The sequence below is a fragment of the Haliaeetus leucocephalus genome, unplaced genomic scaffold (genome assembly GCF_000737465.1).
Source record: "Haliaeetus leucocephalus isolate CR32 unplaced genomic scaffold, Haliaeetus_leucocephalus-4.0 Scaffold295, whole genome shotgun sequence".
Lineage (NCBI taxonomy): Eukaryota > Metazoa > Chordata > Aves > Accipitriformes > Accipitridae > Haliaeetus > Haliaeetus leucocephalus.
Window position 1 is genome coordinate 9,892,822 of NW_010972731.1, and position 21,048 is coordinate 9,913,869.

At 51.0% G+C, this 21,048-nt stretch overlaps 1 protein-coding gene across 1 annotated transcript; it reads right to left on the reverse strand.

Moving 5' to 3' along the window:
* Positions 1-9,162: 9,162 nt before the first annotated feature.
* On the reverse strand, positions 9,163-21,036 carry SCNN1G (sodium channel, non-voltage-gated 1, gamma subunit). The gene is made up of 13 exons (XM_010570521.1): positions 21,000-21,036; positions 20,386-20,716; positions 19,198-19,492; positions 18,576-18,769; positions 17,550-17,653; positions 16,921-17,084; positions 13,878-13,976; positions 12,539-12,656; positions 11,966-12,044; positions 11,827-11,884; positions 11,407-11,468; positions 11,130-11,205; positions 9,163-10,681 (listed from the first exon to the last, which is right to left on the reverse strand). The coding sequence occupies exons 1-13, from the start codon at positions 21,028-21,030 to the stop codon at positions 10,292-10,294; spliced, it is 2,001 nt and encodes a 666-aa protein (XP_010568823.1). The 5' UTR covers positions 21,031-21,036; the 3' UTR covers positions 9,163-10,291.
* Between the last annotated feature and the right edge of the window lie 12 nt (positions 21,037-21,048).

Consider the following 21,048-nt stretch of genomic DNA (forward strand, 5'->3'; position numbering starts at 1 on the left):
CCCATCCGTACCTACCGCCCGGGCGGCTCCGGCAGCGCTCCCCGCTGAGAGCGGCCCCGGCCCCGCCGCCTCCGCCGCCCCGGTCCCGCCCCAGCCCGCCCCTTGTCATTACCGACGGTGCATCTAAACCCTGCCTTCCTTCGAGCTGGAGTGGCTCCCAGTTTAGTCTTGGCTCGTCCGGGCTTCGTTAAATGCTTGGTTTGATTTTTTAATTCTTGTTTTAATTTTTTTCTGCAGTAATTTTAATTCTTTTCCTAACACCCCCCCAGGAATTGCAGCCGCTTCTGCTGCTCCTGGTCCTACCAAGACCACCGGACAGCGCGGGGTCAGTGGCACAAATCTCCTTGTGGCACTGCCCGCTCCCGCTTCACAGGATAGTGAGGAAGCTGTGCCTCCATCCCGCTGAGCACCCGTCCTTGTTTTTTCCCCAAAAGAAGAGAAAGTCCTATTAGCATGGCAGACATGAGGGAAGGCGCGCTTAGGTCACAGCTGGGATGCGGGCAGTCACTTGGAAGGTGCAGGGAGACTTTTGCAGCAGGACCAGGTCTTGTGGCCACTGCCCTGACCCCTGCACTGCAGCAATTTACGGTCTGGTTTGAAATGTCCCAGGTGCCAGGACATCATCTCGCTGCTTTGGCTTCCCTCGTGCCAACCATCCCCCTGTGACAGATTGTCACAGAATTGTCACAGATTAAATAACTGCAGATGAACTGCACTAGTATTTTGAAACAGTTTTAGAATCCTTTTCTTAAAAGATCTTATAATCTTTTTTTAAAAGATGTATGAGATCTTATATATATAAATTTTTTTTTTCCCTAAAAAAAGCCTCCCTGACCAGCTGTGTTTACTATCAAGACTGCTGTTGGGCATGCTTTCCTGGGACTGTTTTGTACACCGCACGTCTTTCAAGTGCAGGCTACAGAAGATGTTGATGCTTAAATAGAAGGGGCAGAACTCTGCCTCGGTGGCACTGGCAGACTGAGCCTGAAAGGTGACAGTCTCTTGCCAGGAGAAATGAGCTCTGCTTCCATAAAATGACAAATTAAAAGACGAAGCAGCTCTTTTGTTTGCTTCTGAGCGTTGAATGCAAGTAGTTTGAACACGGCTCGGTGCCCTCATGAGCACCCTCATAGCCAGGTTGTCTGTGATTTTCATGGTGTTTAGCATGCATTTCTGGATTTTATGACTTAATCTCAATCTTATGTGTCTTGCACACTGATCCCTGTTGATCACATAATTAATCCCTCAGAGGAGGTGGAGAGACACACGCCCCCCCCATTTATTTTCCATATTTTCCTAAACTGGGGCCAGTGCACTGCATGCCGTGGGGTGAGATCCCTGAACCCAACATTACTGTACAATCATAGTTTAGAGGTAAAACTCTGAGCATCTTGAGCAATTGTGGGAGACGTTAACTCCTCACAAGAGAACAGTAAACATGTATAAAGCTCCTTGGAACTATAAATCACTGCAGAGCATTGTAAAAGGTAACGATTGCCTCTTGCTAGGAAGAGTAATCACAGGTTCTTGTTCAATCAGGACTTGGTCAGACTTTCCCAAATGTCCCCATGTTTTGTTGTTTGGGAACAAAAGGGATTTTTATTTTTAAATTGCACAAGTGTACCTCCTACCATTATGTCAGAAGTGGAATGCGGGATTGTGTTTAAACAGTATTTCCAAGTGAAGCTAGAATGAACAGGTTCGATGGTGAGTACCAGGACTTACCCAGTTTCTAACCTCTGTCCTGTCAAAATAATTGCCCTTCTATCGCTGCTTATTTCCCCAGAGAACAATGTCTGTTACCTGCACTGGCAGCTCTAATGCTGAAAATAGAGCAGGCTCCATTTATTCAGTGGTTTGAAACATCAGCTGTGAAGCCAGTGAAGCCAAATGACCTTGAATTTGGCTTGACTTGCTGTTGTCTCTCTCACTTGCTTCATGAGAAAGTTTATTTCATAAGCAAAAACCTCCTGCTAAAAATACAGCTGAAATACACTGTGGAAAGCTCTTCTGCACCCCAGCCATTGTGTTCTGCATCGGAGTGTTGTGCTGGCATGATACACCACTGACAGCAGCTAAATACAGCTGAGAAACTGGATACATGGGGCAAATCAACCCAGAAAATGGCACCATCAGTCTAATCTGTAGTTTTTCGAAAATATCAACTGGTCCTAAATTTATCTGGTAAAAGGAAAATAGTTTAATGGTGTCTGCAGTACATACGAAAAAGGCTGAAAAGGTTTCTGGGCTGGTTTTTAGGCCTGTACATAAAGACAAAGAAGAGCGGAGGTGCTTGGACCAGAGCCCAACGCAGAGACCCAAGGACAGCTCTGTAGGGAGGAAATCACCCACAAATTACAACCCTGTTAGTAGGATTGAGTTCAGGTCACTAGAGAAAATGTATGACTTGTTCGTATCTGTGTAAATCTGTATTGCTTTTGGCCAAATTATGCCCTTTGGCACAGGGCAGGAGGAAGGTGAGGTTCTACTGGGGAGTCCCAGCCCAGCACAGCTGCGGTGGCAGCCGTCAGACCCCGGTCACTCCTCAGTGCTCAGCGGTTTCATGAGGATTTGGAAAGTCTCTTTGGGCTCCAGAAACGGGAGTGGTGCCATGGCTTTGCTGCCCCGCGTTACCTGCCTGGCCTCTGCCGGCGTCCCCTCCGGAGCAGCCCCTCTCCCAGCCTGGTTTCCAGGACTATGTGGGCAACTGCCCGGCCTATGGCTGACGTCTGATGATAAGCACTGCCAGCACACCCACACCCACTAATTAGATTGCCATTTAGCAGGGGCTGCAAGATGTAAATATTAGTCACGTCTGCAGCCTGACTGCCAGTCGGACAGCTCTGGGGTTTGCAGGAAGCCCTGCTGCAAGGGAGGAGCGCGCCCGTTGCCATGGCCATTGCCATGGCCATCACTCTCCCTGTATTGGTAGTCAGCGCTGCCATCCCAGCAGGCGGGTTACAAAGATCAGGCAGTAAAACTGAGACTGGTTTTGTTTTACAAGCAGAAGAAGAGGGGAGGGAAGGGGTCCTCCCCGGGCCCAGCTCCTGCATGCCTGGCACAGCACAGTCAGCCGGTGGCCATGGCCTGGCTGCGGAGCTGGTGGGAGAGGGGCTCGGTCCGTGCCGGGGCTCGTGCTGCTGAGGTGCGGGTACCACTGCTCTGTGTGGTTCTGCGAGCCACGCTGCTGGCTCTGGCATGGGAGGAATGGGGCAAAACTCAGCTCAGGCACAGCTCCCTCCAGCCTGAGCGACCGTGACATTGATCGTCGAATCTCGACTTGCCCCAGTGAGGCTGCGCTCCTCGGGGTGGGTGAAACCGAGCAGGCTCTGGGTGTGGGGCCGCGGCAGGCTGTGCGCCCGGGCAGAGGTTTGTCACCGGTGGGGTTTCCCCAGACCTGCTTCGTAACTAATTGGTGTGACAGGCAATTAGTTGCACTCATTTGCCTTTTCTGCTGTAGAAGTTTACTGGAAAAAAATAACCAGCCTGCCATGACTCCAGCATCTAAAGATGCGGTAGCTGCGGGTGGGGTCCGGCCCTGGGGATGCCACGCTGCCCCGACGCAGGCCAGGGAGCGTGCCAGCGTAGCACCGGGCAGGGTGGATCACCATAAAGAGAGATCCCCATGGGCCAGTGCTTTATGGTCCTCTCCCCTGTTCTAGGGGAAATGTGAAATATTTTGTGATGGATGACTTTTTGTAACAAGAACGAGGATGGTTACCCTTTATGACTATCTCAGGGAACAGCTTGTCATTATGTAAACTTGTGTGAGAAGGTCTTAAAACACAAGTGAGGAAGGTACTGCAGCAAGAGGTGTTGTGAAAACAGTGTGATTCACCGTGTCCCTGGCCAGCACCTGCGTTCAGCCACACTTCACGGTGATCACAGCTCCACTGGGACTGTGGCACGTTTGAAATTGCAGGTGAATACATCTGGTGAATACACACATTTTACACTTCGCTTGTTCAGGCAAAGTACATGAGTGGATGGAGACAGAAGTGATCCCGTATCGGCATGCTGGACAGTGTTGGGCTTCTTCCCCTGCCTGGAGGTTTGCTCTCATGTGGGCAGGAGGCAGGCAGGTTGGGGTGACACTGGTTCGTGTCACTTAGCCCAATAAAGGCTTCGCTGGCAAGCATCCCCTCCTGCGCTTCGCGTCCCGCTGCTTTCAGGAGCGCTGCCTGATGGCAAGTCTGCCAGGGTGCAAATGGCATCTGGGGCAGTGCCGGGCACTGCGCCGGCGGGAGCGGGATGCAGCTCCCACCCAGCTTCTTCTGGAAGGGAAACAGAGGCAGGAGTGTAAGACTGGGAGACACAAGGCAGTGCAGGAGTGTTACAGGAAAGTGCCAAAGCACGGGTCATGATACAAGAGACAACAAAAAGTCAGGATCATGTTGACTGCGGCCCCGAGGGTGGGTGTGTTTCCCTGTTTATACCTCGGGCTGTGTTGCAACCGGGCAGGGGAGCAGGCGCAGCTGCCGGGTCAGCGCCCCGAGCCCGCAGCTGTTCTCGCCTGGGCCAAAGGGAAGAGCCCCGGTGCAGCGTGGCCGGCTGCTGCAGGAACCTGCCACGCAGCATTCCGCCCGGTGCCGCAGGGATGGCTGGCGGAGCCCCTGCCCACCGCCCCCACCACCCCGCGACCCCCAGCTCCCCAGGGCTGGGGTGTTCAGAGCCCCCACTGCTCTGGAGCGGGGTCAGCGGATGAGTGTGATGAGCAGGGTGTGGGAGAAGAGCCTTTGCTTTTGGCAAGAAGGGGTACAGATGGAGAAAGGGATTTCATAAAAAACCCCAAGGGATCAGGGTGCCCATGCTGCCAGAAAGCATCAGTCCCAAGAGAAAAGCTGTTCAGGAGCGATGTGGTTGGCGAAGTGTGCCATTGCTTCAGAAAGCATCGAGCACTCTGCGCATGCATTGCTGCGAGCTGCAGACCAGCGCTCATTTTGGGAGCAATTGTGCGGCTGTAGGCTGGCAAGCGCACCCCAATGCCCGGCAGCCCCCGCCTAACATGTGGCTGAGCAGCCCGGTGCCTGGGCATCTGGCAGAGAGGGCTGTTGCCGGCGCTGCTCCTCGGGAGCAGCATGGCACTGAGCCACCGGCATGGCATGGGGCACCAGGAGACATTGCGAGCAGCGGGGAGGGTTGGGACCAGCGCTGGCCCACAGCCCGAGTGGCATCTCCAGCCTCCCCCTGCACAGGAGGGAAGTCCGGTTTCTCGGGTGGGATTGCCCAGCCTGGCCTGGGATTTCTTCTCTCCTTCCCCTCCTTAGGCATCGGTGACACTCAGCCCCGACTCTCGCTCTTCCCGGTGTTCATCAGCCTTGACCAGCGCTGCCCAGCCACCCCACTGACTGTGTTATCTGTGTGTGCCAGCGGAGGCATGGGGAATTGGCGATGACTCCGCACCTCCCGGTCTGTCCTGTTCGCAGGGAGATGCCGGCATTGGGATTAGTAGTGCAAGAGCCGTGCCACAGTGTGTCACAGCATGCCACTGCAGAGGGCAGCTGCTGCAATCACGGGCGAACGTCTGACTCACGCTTGCCTGAAACTGCTCTGCTGCTGCCACGGCTTGGGTGTGTGCTCGGGATGCTCCGGCTGTTGGCAGCCCTCCTGGGGCTGAGGTTGCTCAAAAGGGCTTTTGCAAGGCACCGAGCGCAGGCTGGGCTGGTGGGGATGGCTCAGACCTGGCGTCTGGCAGTGTGGAATTGCTCCAGGGGGTGCCCGGCTCCGGCTGCATGGCACTCGCCACTGCAGCGTCGCCTGAGATGGGCAGTGGGACTTTCAAGCCAAGGCAATGATTTTGTACAATAAAGTACCTGCCTGCCAGCAGCCACCGTATTGCACGCCCGGCCGCCACAGCCTCCCGAGCCGGTTTGGGCCCCAGGAGCAGTGCTGGTCTGGGGCTCTCTGGCCGCAGCTCCAAGCAGAGGGAAGTCGCTGCTGCCTGTCAAGAACACCTGTGGCTTTAGTGTGTCACCAGCTGGCCCCTGGGGTCTGGTGGCAGCTGCGGCTGCTGCTGGTGAGGTAGCACTGATGTCCCAGACCACGGGGCTTTAGCTGAACGGGAGGCATGGGTGGGCTCCCGCGGGGCAGAGCCCCTCGCTTGGGTGTTTCCTGGGAGGTCTGGCTGGAGAACTCAGCAGCAGAGCTGCCATAGCCCTGCGGGCCCCTTCGTGGGTGTCTGGAGGAGAAACCTCCCCATGCTGAGCTGGCTTACCCTGCCCTGAAGGTGAAGGGGTAAAATTAAAACATCCGTAATCTCCAGCCATGTCCCAGCCTCCCCAGAGCTGTGCCTTATAGTGGGGCACAAGCAGAGGCTCAGAACCTGAAAGCGTTTTCCATAGGCATGTGCTGGAGATGCCTTTCCCCAGCCCCATTTATATTAATGAGGCATTTAACTCCCAAACCTGTTTGTGGACCACTGCAATGTCACCCAGTGTGGAAAGGGGCCCGGGCAGCCTTTAACCCCATCAGCGCTGCCTGGCTGCATCTGCTGGGAGCAGCTTTGGGCAGCCATCCCTTTGCTCTGAGGGAGGCTGGAGTTACCCCTCCAGGCTGACTCCCCCAGTTGCTGCAGTCCGTGGGGCTGGGGCAGCGGTGCCTTGGCCAGCTAGGACTGGGATGGGGCCGGGCTGCATCTCAGATGTGTTTTCCAAGGAATCTGTGAATTATTGTTCATTGTCATATTCTGGGCAAGTTTTTCATGCTGGTTGTCTGGGAGGTTGGATGCTCCCATTTTTCTCTGGATTACCAGGTGAAATTCTGTCTGATAGGGAAACCACATATCCTTCCTGTGTTTGGCTGTCCTGTCTTTGAGTCACTTTTGTGCTGGCTGTTCATGCTGAGCCGTGAAACAAGCAGTCAGGATGAGAGTCTTGTTTTCCACTCAGTGAAACTGCCTTTGCCCAGCAGTTTTGATTCTCAAAAGCACTTAAGCAGCAAGTCCTGGTGCTGCAACTGGAGTTTGTCTCTGCACGGCTGCTCCTCTCTGCATGACTTGCATGGCAGGTATTTGCACACTTGTGCCAAAGGAGCTGGGAGCACTGGGAAAGCCACCAGCAGGCGAGGCCAGCAGCGGGACTGACGCCTGCTCTGTAACTGCTTCCACCGCAGCTTGGACAAACCAATCTCCAAACTCCTCACGGCAGGACGGAGCCCACATAGCCTTTGCAGTGCTCCTTTGGGGGACAGGGGTAGGTCAGGACAGTAACTACAGAAATCAGGCACTCACAAGCAAAATGCCTGAGCTATTTGGGTTAGGGTTGGTTGGGAAGATTTCTTGGAAAAAACCAGATTTGGTCCATGCCCCTGAAGGCTGTTACGGGGCAATTGTGGATTAAGGGACACAAAGCCAGCCCTGGGTATGGCCAGCAGACTCCATAATGTGGTGTAAGGAGGTGTCCCTTCCCCAGCAGGACAGAGAAAGGCCGGCAGGCTCCGTGCGTTTTCAAACCCTATTTCTGTCAGGGCATCACTTGCTGGGAGAGGCACCGGCAGATTCCTCCCGTCTGGCAAACCTTCTCTGTGCAGCTGGATTTTCCTCCTCCTCACCCCCCACCCCAGCAGCTCCTCCATCACCCGCAACTTTCCCCCCTCCAGCAGCGGCTGCTGCTGGGAGCTGTGGAAGAGCTGAGCAGGGTTCGCCCGCTGTGCCTCCTCTCCTCCAAAGGGCCAGTCCCGGCGTGCAGGCAGCCTTTCCCCATGAGTCACTGGCACCTGCTTGCTGCAGGTTTGTTTCCACACCTCTCCCCAGCCCATCCTTTGCCCCGGAGCTGTGGCAGTGCTGTGCCTGCAATGCTGCCTGTGCCTTCGCTGTGATTTTGGGTACTGCAGCTGCTCCCCTGTAGCCCCACAGTGCCATGAAGCCACAGTCGTGGGTCTGTGGGACTGGGGCCATCATCGTCCTTGCCCAGGAGCCCGGACACTGTGACCGCGGCCAGGTCTGGTAGCGAGAGGCAGGTCTATCCCAGGGCCAGAAGGTGAGCGGGGGGCTGCGGGCAAGCGGGGGGCTGCCTGCTCCCAAGCCCTGCCTGGGGCTGGCTGGGCTCCCACTGTGCGCCACGAGTGTCCTGGGAATACTGTCCCATGGGAAGAGGCTGACTCTCAGAGCAGCGGCTGCAGCAGCAGACGAGGGCATATCACGAAACCACAGTTTTTACTGCCTGTTCCCGTAAACTCCAAGCTGAGTTTCTGAAATGCTTTATGATGTTTGGTGTGTGACAGACCTGATGGTCATAGTGTCCCAGTTAGTTTTCTGTGTTTGATGACTCAGGAGTTCAGTAGAGTTCAGTATTTAGTTCACAATGAAGTAACCCGTTTCTTAGCTACTCCATGGCTTTCTGCCTCACAAGGATTATTCATACAAGGGGAAAAGGTGCTGCACCTGCTCTGGTAAGTAAATGCTCTGAGCACCTCACCTTTGTGTGTTAGAGAGGGGGCTCTGAGGCAGAGCAAACCCAGTTCTCTCTTCTCCTATGGTCTCTAAAGGACTGCCCAGGAATGGAACTGTCTGGGGACACCTGAGGTTCCAGCGTTTTTGGTCACCTTGCTGGCTCATGCTGATTTCTGAAAGACATTTTCACTGCACACCTGCTTGCACCCCTGGCCTCCCTGCTGCCTGCTCCTGAGCCAGGTCTAGCAGCACTCTGCAGCACAGCTCCACCTCTGCAGAGGAGCCCAGGGTGCCTGGCAGCCCCGGGGCAGGCACAGGCTAGTCCCATAATCTTTTGGGATGCCCAACTTGCTTATCGTTGATTTAAAAAAAAAAAAAAAAAAAGGCAAAGCAGTTATTCAAAAATATATCTTTATTTTTCTTCAGTTTATCAGCTTTTTAAATAATTCAGTTAAAATACGTTTTATTGCACGTTAAAGAACCTTTCTGGATTTTCACTGTCCTATAGAGAAAGGAAAAGAGACACTTTCTTACACTGACACATGCACGCGCGCACACGCTCTGAATCACTCTTGCTCTACAAAACCCCTACGCAGCGAACCCAGCGTAGGCTAGATTCATCCTCAACATCTACACAGCGTACTCTAGGCAGCTAAGAATCGGCTATGGTAGCAAAGAGTCAGGTGCAGAACTGGGAGCAAGGGGAAGGGAGCTGCCACCGCAGCTGGGTGCCCTGGAGGTCTCTCCACGGGTGGGTGCAGGCAGCAGCCTCTGGCCCACCTGCACTGCGGGGAGGGTCTGGCGTGGTGGAAGCAGCATGGCATGGTGCACAGGAGGCAAGATGCAGGGTGTTGGTGCAGCACTGTGGAATGGAAGGGGCGTAAGCAAGGTGGATGACGACCAGTGGGGCAGATGTATCCTCCGGCCAACTCCCTTCGGGGATGTGTGCGGAGCTCAAGGCAGCTCCAGCCCTGCGTGGCTCCGTCACCTCCCTGGGCACTGCCAGCTCCGGGGTGGTGAACCGGGCAGCCACAGGAGGGAAGTCCTTGCCTGGGGTTGAGCAGGAAGAGAGCAGCCAGCTCCCTTTGAGGCTTCTGGGAAGTCACGTGGGGCCAAGGCCATGCGCTGCTTAACGAGCTCCTCTGAGGTTACGTTTAATGGCCAGCTTGAGCGATGTAAAATGAAACAAGCTTGCAGAGTATGCAATTCACTATTGCGATCCAAATTAGATTTCATGCCCTTTTCAGATGATTCTTTTGGGATGACTTAGGTACTCCTACTCAAGATGTGTAATAACTTGCTCTATGAGCACATCTATGGCTATCCTAACCTTTCATCTCAGAATAAAGAGCTCCTCAGGCCACCTTTGGAATCAGGTTCCTAATCAAAATTCAGCTTGAGAGCTTTCCTTTTTATCCATTTTGTGCTCTTCCCAAACCTCTGTCATACCCCTTCCTTCAAATGTCATGCTACATTTCTAAAAGCCCCGGGTTTTTCCCACAAGTCAAGCCACACAGCAGAGAGCAATTAGCATTAATACTCAATGTGGCATCAATCTTCTGCTGTGGAGTAATTCCTGCCCACATACAATGGGGTGTGTCAGTTGGTTCTATGTCTCTGTCTGGCAAGACATCCTAGCTCAGTGCCACATCCTGCTCCAGCCATCTCCTGCAATGATTAACTTGAGAATTGATGTTGGTTGAAGTTCCTAATGTCTCTGAGCCCTTGGGTTTTGTGTCTGAGCTTTGCTCAGAGAAGCTTTGACTGCAAGTTCAATCCCTGAATAAGGGTCTGACCCAACAGCCCTTCAGTGCTTGTTTGGATGTGTGCCTTTCATCCCTGGACACGTGGGTCCAGCACCCACCTCTTATTTTGGCACCTGGATGGGCGGATAAATAAGCGTCAGTGTTGCCCAACCTCTAGCGTATCGGGCAGCTGCTCTGTGAACGCAGTCTCTAGCCGCAAAGTGCTGTAATTGGGGGGGGGAGTCCTGGGCAAGGGGTTGTCCTGGGGCAGCGGCAGGCGGAGGGCGGTGTTGAAGGTGGGCAGGTCCTCATCGATACAGACAGGGTTATCGTGACACTGCCTCTCCAGGTTGTCAGCCTGCGGTGGCTTCCCCAGCCGTTCCCTTTTTCGGTCATTCCACCATTTCTTTGCCTTTTGCCATTGGCGACGCATTACGATGGAAAGCGAATCAATGAAGAAGACCTCGACGATCTCAATGACGCAAACGACTGAGCAGCTCATCCAAAGGCCCAGCTGGCCTCCGAAGTTGGAAAGAAGAATTACGAGCTGGAAGAAAAGACAGCGCAAGGTTATCGGCTCCTGCGGGCACCAGACGCGCGTCCATGGCACTGTTATGGCATGCAGGGAGGCTGTGTCAAGCTGGGGTACCCAGGGTTTGCTGTGAGTGCTACCAAATGCAGTGGGACCTTCCTCTGCTGCCTGTGTTATCCTCTCCTGCCCTGCTTCAGCAGGGATGCAGAGCTGTGCTTACCACAGGCAGCCCGCAGGCTACCCCAGTGCAGGGCTTAGAACCAGACAGTTTGAAAAGCAGCCCTGGATAAAAGGGCTGCAAAGGGCAGGACTGGCCCCCCCCGCCACGGTGCATGGTCTGAGGATGGTTTCCTGCCCCTGCCTGGATGGGACTGCTCCCTGGCCAGAGGAAAACTTCCAGCCTGTCTGGGAGGAAGAGACGTGTCTTCCTGGCACTGAGCAGGGAACTGCTGCGCTCACTTACTGTGTTGGCAGGATTCTCCGAAATGAATCTCTCGTTCAGGTCTTTGTAAAACACCATGAGGTTTGCGAGGTCCGTCCTGAGAGGAGAAACAGAAGGCAGGCTGAGGGTTTAGTAAAACAATAACATGAAACGTACTGAAAAACTATGCAAATAACCAGTTGGACCAGTAGGGCTGGGCCAATCTGAGGGAGCTTTTTCCCCAATTGCCATCATTAGGGCTGCTGAGATTATATCTGAGCTTGAGGTGCAAGCTAGAAACACATACATGGAAACTTACTTGTTCAGCTTCTTGTTGATTTTTTGCCCTTTGTCCCAAGAGAGAACTCGAAGCATCCAGTCCTGGAAAAAAGACAGAAAATACTGCTATGGCTGTGTGTGCTTGTGTAGAAATCCCCTGGAAAGGGAGCTCACACTCCACACCTCCTTGAACCACCTTGGGTGCCAGAACTGAATGCATGTGATGGGCCAGCTATCCCTGAGGGGATCTCCCAGCCCACAAGCCAAATTTTAGTTTAATGGTGAACTCCTGGAGGGGAAGTCCTGACCTCAACACTACAGACTGAGCCTCTGGGAGGAGCATCACTGAAGTGCTAACAAATACCCCAAGGGCCCCCTGCTTCCGTGCTCAACCTCTGGGTTTATTTAATGCCTTGCTGTGGCATGCTATTGTCACGGTGGAGCGCAATTAGGAACTGACCTCTGACACGGTGGATGGCCACTGGGCGATGCTGGTGGTGAGTGCCCACTCCTTGAAGCTGGAGAGAGAGAGACAGGCTGTCAGTTGTGAGCTCCAACTCCCATGCAGCATTTTACCTCTGGTGGTGGGCAGGACTTACCTGCAGGCGTCCTTGCAGATTTGCTGGCAGCCTAGCTGCTCCTTCACAAACTTTTCATGCAGTCTGTAGTAGCAGTACACTGCAAGAAGGGAGCAAGACATGTGTACGAGAAGCTGGAAAGAAAAGCAATGATCTCTTGCTACCTGTGCTGGAGTGGGGCTTCTGGGGTGTAGGTGGCCTTTGTGGCCAATCACCTACGTGGTGGGGATAAAAAGATTTACCCTATAAATATTGCAAAATACTCTGAGAAGTGGTTGTCACTTGCTATAGGTGTGAACAATTGCCTCACCTAGTCAAGTCCTCCACTTGACACTTCTGTGGTGTGCACAAATGACAAGCAATTAGGACAACTGTCAGAAACAAGTCAATCTGAACAAGAGAGGCAGTTTTAGGCTCCGCGGTATTGGGTCTTGAGTGGGCTAAAGCAGATCTGCCTGTTCCCAGCACGCTGTGTGGCTGGGAAGGTGCTCAGTGCAGGCAGGGCTGTGCTGACTGGGGATGGTGCTGTGGAGGGCTGTCGCTGGCAGCAGGTGGTTGAAGCACGTGCAATGAGGGAGGTTTTTGAGTACTTACTCCAGTTGGGGTTTTTCTTGTAGTTGCAGTACTCTGCCCCAGCAGGTAAGGGCTGTGCATACTGGGCACAGCCACATGAGTCCACCATGGCCTTCTGAAAGCAGGAGTGCAGGCAAATCTGGAGGAGATAGACCAAGAGCTGGTGTCTAAAAAGCACAGGTTGCTGGGCTTCTGCAGCACCAAAGTCCAGGCTTGTATGCACCTAAAAACATCCTCTGTTTATCATAGTAGCAGTGAGATGGGAACCCCATTTCACTGGGCCTTCAGGCTCTGTTGCTAGTGAATACAAATACAGGCAGAAAGTACCATGGAGGATTTATGCTCTAGTGCAAGAAATAAGAATATAATTCTTTCTGAGGGGGGGTGGTCTGTGAATGCCCCCACTTCCCCTATAGCCATCAAAAGCTTCAGTGTTGCAGTTGGTCTTTCCACAGCCACGGAGAAGGTTTTCAGTCTGCCATGGCATGTGGTCCATGAATCAACAACTAGGTGTGGGAAGTGACTCACTGGTGAAAATGTTCACAGCTTTGACCAAATTGTGTTGGTGCCTATTTGGAGACCTGAAGTTGTAAGGATTAATAGGGGAGTAGAGTCAGTGTTTTGTGCTAAAACACTTAATCAGTTGGAACAAGCTGGAACTGAACTTCTCTTTTTGAAATCCCAGTCATCAAGCCTTTTGGTCCCAGTCCCAGCCCTCCTGAGCACCAAGTTTCAGTGAAGTACTGTTATTAAAAACCTGAGATAATGTCTGTGTGATCCTACCTGGCAATACATCACAGCAGAGTTCAGGTATAATACCCCATAAAATAAAAATCCAGCCTAGGCACAGGCTTTGCAGTAGGCACCAGCTAATATAATTACAATTCTTCAAGTAGAGAGTGCCAGAACAACTGACACTCTCCAGGAGGACCCAATTACAGAAACCATGCAAAATTAGTGGAAACTTACTCTGTAAACAAACATCCTACTATCTGGATACTGATTAGATGGTATCTGTTATTCTTGGAGTCCTAAAGGTCACAATTTCTGGCTTCAAGGGTTACTAAGCTGCAACATTTACTTGGCCAATATTTTCCAGTCTCACACTGCTTGAAAATTGCCTAATGAGCTAATGTTCTCTCTTTATCTAACAGGGTGCCTAAGGGAACTTCAAACATCAACCACTTAGGAATAAAACTTGGATTTTTAAAAGTGCTGTGGTATTTTATATCAGTGGTTAAAAGCAGTGACCCTACACCTGGACTGTTCACAATCTCAGATCCTGAACTACAGAATATTGTAAAGCTTTTTATGAAGGTAGTTTTCAAGTGACTGATAAAAACAAATGTAACAGATTTACCTGGAGTGAGTAGCTCTTGTTATAGAGATTTTCTACTGGTATGTCAGCACCAGTCTCCGTACAGTCACTGTAGGGTTTGCTCAGCTTGCGAGACCGCGTCTGAGAACCAGAAAAGAACAAATCTTGTTTTTTGGAGTTCACAGAGAAACCAAAGGATTTAGTGGTAATTCATCATAATTCTGAAACTGTAAGTGATGGAGCAGGTTTGAACAGCATGTTTACCTTCTGCCATCTCAAATGATTTGTCAATCACTTGTCAAAACAAGGGGGGGGGTTTGGTTTGTAATATCCATTTCCCAAAACACTGCTCTGTCTGGATTATCTGCTGCCTTCGCTGAAAACCTCTGCAGGAATGCCGAGATGGTATAATCATAACAGTGAGGATTTTTCAAAGCAGAGTAATTCACATGTGTTTTCTCTCATTGCAAAGTCCTAGAGGCTATGCATCATTTATCCAGGATGTGTGTTTGTGTTTTGAGGGAAGCAGGGTTGTTGGTTGGTTGTTTTTGTTTGTTTGTTTTGTTTTCTGTGAAGACCCACACCTTTCTGAGCTGTTGTTGCACTGGCTGCTCCTGTTCTGTGGGTAAAACAGCACTTCAGGCTCCGCTAGTGCTCAACAGCACCTCTCTAAAATCACTCTAAATCAAATGTTTGTATCTCCTTCAGGACTTTTTCCAGGTACTGCTTTGACCCTTCCTCTCCAATGAATGCTAACACCTTTTCCTGTCCTGCAATCTCTGCCCAGAGAAAAGAGCTCTGAAATGCCATGTGCTGCGCCTGCGAGGTCTGCTGAAACCAGGGCTGGGAGCTGTGAGACTCAAAGACCCAATTCAGGCTACATTGTCTGCTTCCTGCAGACTGCCTTACCTCGCTCAGCCCTAAACTCTTACTATCTTTCTGCAGTAATTATCCACTTTATAACAAAGAAAGTGGCCTGAAACCACAAGAAATGTCATCCATTTAAGAATCCATTCACCTGCCTTTCTCTACAGAGTTTAAAATTAGGGGCTGATCCTACAAAGATTCAATTTAGTAGGAACCTGAGAAATGCCTGCTTGCCTTTAAGGCATTGACTATAGATCTACAGGTTACTGAGGTCAAAGCTGATAGCGAGCATTACCATTTTTGTCTGCAGCAATAGAAGGCTACAGGCATGTATGGTGCAAGTCAGCTCTTTTAGAAGGATGCTCAAATCTCTCTTTGGAGGGAACACAGAAATATGTGATTTCAATATTAAAGATTGATTACTTCTGAAAACTGAAAGCAACGAGCTTTTAATATGCTTGTAACTTCCGCAGACAATCTAATACCAGGACACCTGCCTCAGTCTGCCACTGTATCTTCTAGCAGATGATAGATCCTTTGTATAGAATTTTTTTGTTGTGGCTTATACTCCTACAAAAGCTTACTTGTTCATTCAGGCACTGAAATAATTTCCAAACTAAATATTTAACTAAAGCACTGAAACTCCTACCAAGCAATGCCTTGTTTGCATTCCAAACATCTTGGAATATTTTTGGAGGCGGGGGGGAGTCCTAGTACACTGCAGAAATACATGAGCGATAACCTAGACACTGACATTCGCATTTGGAAAACAGTGATTGCCGTGCTCAAGCCTGTAGCAAGCAGCTTTGAGTGTGGCACATGTCCACTGTGTCCTCCTTCATGTACTTGGATGTGGGTACAAGGACTGATCCGGCACCTCCATGGTGGAGCCCTGTCCTGACAATTGCGACTCCCCCTCGGCAGGCTCTCTGGAGTCTTCTTTTACTGGCAGTACAGTGATGACCAGGTTTTGCTCTGTTACGTTAGGATGCAATCAGATCACTTCCTCATGCCATATCTTTTGAACATAGCCACCGAGATCTGTTCAATCTTGTTTTTTATACTATATGCAACAGTTCAAATCTACTGTGCCAGGAAAATATTACATTAAATATTGAGACTCTGCCTGCGGTGACTTTCTCCTGCACAGTGTAATAGTTATAAAGGAAATAGTCCTGTGAGAGTTTGCCTCCTTTTAACTGTTCTGGTTCTGATACCTCCTATTCACTTCTCGTTTTTTAGGTGGCATTTATCCCCACTGGTTAGACCAAGCAGTCGCTGCCACAGTTTTCCAGACAGCTGGAAGATAGTTAACTATTTGCACATTTAAAAAACATCAGTCCTGTTTTTAATGTCTTTTCTAATGCGTGGACTATCTAGATCTGGCACACCCAGCCAGGACAGATAAGCAGGCTGGCTGATGCATTTGACCCAACCATCAGTGAAGAAAAGGCAGAACTAAAATGCTCACTTAACAGCCCATCTAGATGAAAGGGCAAAGTCTGGCTTGCCTGATGGCACTGCTTTCACTTCTCTACCAGGGGAGGAAACCCCTTGGGTCAAATGCCTTGTTTGCACTACAGTAACGGGGAAATTTGGAGCTGCAGCCTTCCCTGCCCTTGCTAACAGCAACATCAAGATGCTTCACTAAGCTGGCAAAGGCAAAATCTCTGCCCACGAGGTTTTTTTTACAGCTGGGATAGCAAGAAACCCAGCAAAACGAGACTTACACCCACAAAACAGTTAAACGGGTTGCGCTGCAGTCATCTTTACAGACCTGACCCTAACACGGGTTACCCACAGCTCCAGCTCATTCTCTTCTGCCCCCAGAACCTGCGTGGGATGCAAATTTGTCTGCTTATTGCTAAAGCTAAACAAGGCACTTGACAACACATTTCTGTGGTTGTGGATTTTGCTGTGAAAACAAACAAAAAAAATCCCCTGGAAAGCCAAAGTGTTGGAGAAAAGGGAGAACAAACAAAATCCCAGTAGCTGTTTGGTTTATAAAGACCTGATTTTCCAACAGCCTCTGTGCAAAGGAAAACTGTTCAGAAAAGTGCTATCACAGGATTTTCGTCAGGGCACTTCAGCTGCTCAAGTGTGAGGTATTAGATGCCTTCCAGCTGCTGCCTATGTTCAAACATCGTATCGGTTCATATTTACATCTGTTTCAAGGAAATGGTGCCATGCACCTGGAGACAAGATTGCTGTCACTCACAAAGTGCATCCCTATGGAGGTGGCTGCTGCAGTCTCAATTTCTGTGCCAATGTCTTCAATGAAGGGATATTCGTTTTGGTCATGGACAATGATCTTGGCTCCTGTGGATGTCACCAGGAAGGGGTTGTAGTCGGCTTCATCTATATACAGAACAACCTGCAATCCTGAAGAACAGGGACAAGGCAGGAGCAGAGTTAGTTACACCAGAATCCAGAGCCATTTTTTTTGGTGAGGGAGGGCAGCACAGTTTATTTAATGTTATCTGGCCTTAAGTAGAACCATAACAACCAAGCAAAGCCTTTGCAGTGCTAGACTGAGACGCTTGCAGCAAGTAATGTCCCTCCGTGGCCCCAAGTAGAGCAAACAAATCATGTCTCCATAGAACGTGGCTGAAAATTACTTTAAAAAGTTATATAACTGGGAAGCAGTAATTTCAGATGGAAAACATTAGTGATGCAATGATATTATCTTTGTATTCTCTGGCAATAGTTTGCACTAGTTCAAACAAGCATTCCCCCAATCAGCTTGCGCATCTAGAGCCAACACATCAATCACTCTCCAGTAGGATCCAGTTCGCTGAACCGCTTGTTTGTTATCTAATAGTTCCTCTGCAAACTCAGTTTCCTTACCGTACTCGCTGCCTCCAGTGGACGTGCTCAGGATTGTCCCGTTTTCTCCACTGTTGAAGGTATAGCAATTGCCATGCAGGGGATGATGGAATCGAGTAAAGTGCCTGAAAGAAATCGAATATTGTTACATTGCCCTCTGCAGTTTTAACTGTCTGTGGGGGAAAATCAGCAGATTTGGGCTTTTTGTTTTTGCAGAGACATAGCAGGACTGGATATTTTTTTTTTTTTTTTTTGGCAAGCAATTTATTTTGCTGAAAAGTGTGGGTCTTTTTCTTAATATCTTGAAACTACATGGAAATATGATCTGGTTTAATAGCATCAGGAAATGAAAAGTTTAACAGGTTTTCATGTGGGAATGGGGGCTGAGAGAGTGGGAAGGGACAGAGTCCTCGTTCATTTGACAGCCAAGTGTCTAAAGGAACACAAATCTTAATTTTTCAGAAAAGATATCAGCCACTGTCATGCAGGGGAGGGCGAGAGGACACACCCTCTTGATTCAAGCACGTTCCTGTCCTTCTTGTGAACATCCCCTCCCACTCAAGCAAATGTCTTCCTTCCAGGAAAAGCTGTTATGCATTTGCATGCTCCCAGACACATGCAAAATGCCTTCAGTAATGAGAGTTACAGAGCAGCTTGCTTTGCACATGGCAGTGGGGAAATTGCTAAACCCGAGTACAAGCGCAAGCTTATCCCCACAACTGCATGGGGGAACTCTGCTGCTACCCCCCAGTACAAAGGGATGATGCTCCAGCCACCAGGACGCACAAGAAGTGCATTGCCACACTCATAAGCAGGTAGATTTGATTCTGCCAAAAAACATAGGTTTATCTGAAATGTGGACAGCAGAACACTAAGACAAATGAAATTAAAGAGCATAATTAAGTTCATGAAGACGCAAATGTTTGCTTTCATTTAAAAATGGAAACGGTTCCTGCTGGAATTCAGGATATACCAAATATTCAATTCCTACATATTATGTACTTGGAAGTAAGCTGTTAAGCTGGCAGGTATTTTCTGTGCACTGACCTTTTGTCACAAGATAGGCCATCAAAGAAACATGTCAGCAGAAGGTCATCAGCAGAATAACTCAATTTTTCTTTAGTCTCCAGGGGAATTTGTGCCATGATGTTCATGTAATGCAGCTTGTACCATTCTTGGATAGCATTAACACCAGAACTGAATGTATAAAGTGCACACTCACTGCTGTTGTTTGCATCGCACTGATAATTACAAAGGGGAAAAAGTGTTTCAGAAGAAATGAAGTTATGTATTCTACAAGGTATGTGTGACACCATTTCTCTTCCACAGTAATAACTACGTATGAAGTTATAGTGGAACAAGGGGGCATCAGAGACCTTTCATGCATGGCTAAGTGATAAGATCACGTGTTTCAGGCCCAAAGGAAAGGTCATGGAAGGGACTAAGTCTATTTGGGTAGACTTCAGGAAGGTATTTCTCTTCCAGAGAGCTGGAGATGAATCTGCAGGCAGCCATGGAGGCATGGCAGAATGGGCAAAAGAGCAGAGGGAGTGTTATTCACTACAGAGCCACCTAAGCAAGCAATAACACTGGCCAGAGGGATACCAACCCAAAACACCCCTTCGTTGCCCCACAGGGAACTTGCTGGCCAAGGAAGAGCAACACTTACCAGCTGAAAGCCGATGATATCATTTGAGTCCCCAGAGTTCACTATGGACGAATCCTTGTGAAAGACACTGCCCTCAATTTTCCTCTTTTGGCCACTGCGAAGGTCAGTTGCTGTCTTAGAGAAGTCCTCAAACTTCAGCAAAGGGATCTGTTTGAAGAAGTCGCTCCCTGTGCTGTTCCACTCATCCACCGACCGGCGCACCTTGGTCTTGCCCTCTGAAAATCCGTAGAAAGTCTCCAAAGCTTTTTTTGTCTCTTTGTCCAATTCAGATAAATAGTCTTTCATGGAACTGTACCTGCATTGGAGACAATGGGATAGAAAGTGACATCCCATCTCACCTCACCACCTAGCTGCAGCGTTTTGCCCGCTGCTCTGTGAACCTCATTGCTCAGGACAGAATTCTCTGTTGTGGACTCACATCGATCTCTCTTACCACCACATCAATTTACGTCGGTGCAGGTAGACACAGCCATACTCTCGGAGAGATCTCAGAGCACAGACCATAAGAAGCAAAGCAGACTGAACTACAGAGAAAGCCCTCACAGACTCCCAAGCTCCTTGAAGGTTGTGTTAGAAAGCCCAAGGAGGCAGAGCATGTGGAAATAAGACTTCTGTGTCTGTGCCAAGAGACACGGGAGAGCTGGATCACCTACAGGGAGCAGGGTGGATAGCTGGCAGCAGAACAGAGATCAAGGTAAAGTGTAATTTGGCAGGAGAAAAAGTACTGTTGATTGATAAAGTCAAAGCATCCTATAAGGAAAAAAAGAGGCAACAGAGGAGTGACAGATGTTCCCTTTCCATTCTTCAGGAGACGCCGTTGTTTGTAATCCTGGAACTTTGGTCCTGGGAAGAAGGGAATTTGAAGAGAACCAAGGAGCTGACCAGGGACTGTCTCGAGCAGAAAGCTGAATCAACTGAGTCTAGCTCAGCGGGCAGCAAGGGAAAGGCGTGATTATAATCCACGTGCGTCCGAAGAGCATCAGCACAGAGGTGGATACGTTACTCAAAGTGCCGCAAAGGGAAAACCTGCGGCTGGGAAAGACTGCCGACGAGCAGCACCGCGGTGGAGCGGGCCAAGCCTGGGAAGGGGTTCAGTGCCGGGCTGGTGAGGGGATGACGAATTCGCCAGGAGACCTCGGCGGCTGGGGACCACCCTCTCCTCCCTGCCAGCGCCCGCCGGTGCCTTACTTGTAGGGGTTGATGTTGCAGATGGTGACGGCGGGGAAGGGCAGCTTCTGGAACTGGACGGTGACGGAGACCGAGGCGCTGTAGTAGTTCATGAGGAGCTCGGCGCACTGCCAGAGGATCAGCCCGACGGCGCTGAGGGTCAGCAGGATCCAGATGAACCTGCGCAGGCGGCCCCGGGACACCACGATGCGCCGGCAGCCGTGCGTGTTGGTGTTGAGGCAGTACCACCGCATCAGCTCGCTCAGCGTCGGCGCCTGCGGGCCCTTCACCGGCAGCGTCCTCTTGATCCGGGCCGTGATCTTCTTCCCGGGGGCCATGGCACCGGCGGCAGCTGCGGAGACACGGACCGGGCGCCTGAGCTGGGGGGGGACGGGACCACCCGGCGCCCTCCCACCGCTTCGCCGCCTTACCGCCGGAGCTGCCACCGCCCGCCCCCGCGGCGCGGCCGGGCGACCCCCGGCGCTGACACGGCGCGGCCGTCCCGTCCCGTCCACCCGCCGCCGGCGACTGCGGAGCCGCGAACCGGCATCCCGCCCCCGCCCCGCCCCCGGCGGGTGTTTTAATCCGTAAAACAGCCTTTTCCCGGGGGAAAGCGCGCCCCCGCCTCGCCTCACCTCGGCCGCCCTCCGGGCCCGGCGGGGCCATGCTGCGCTCCCGGTCCCG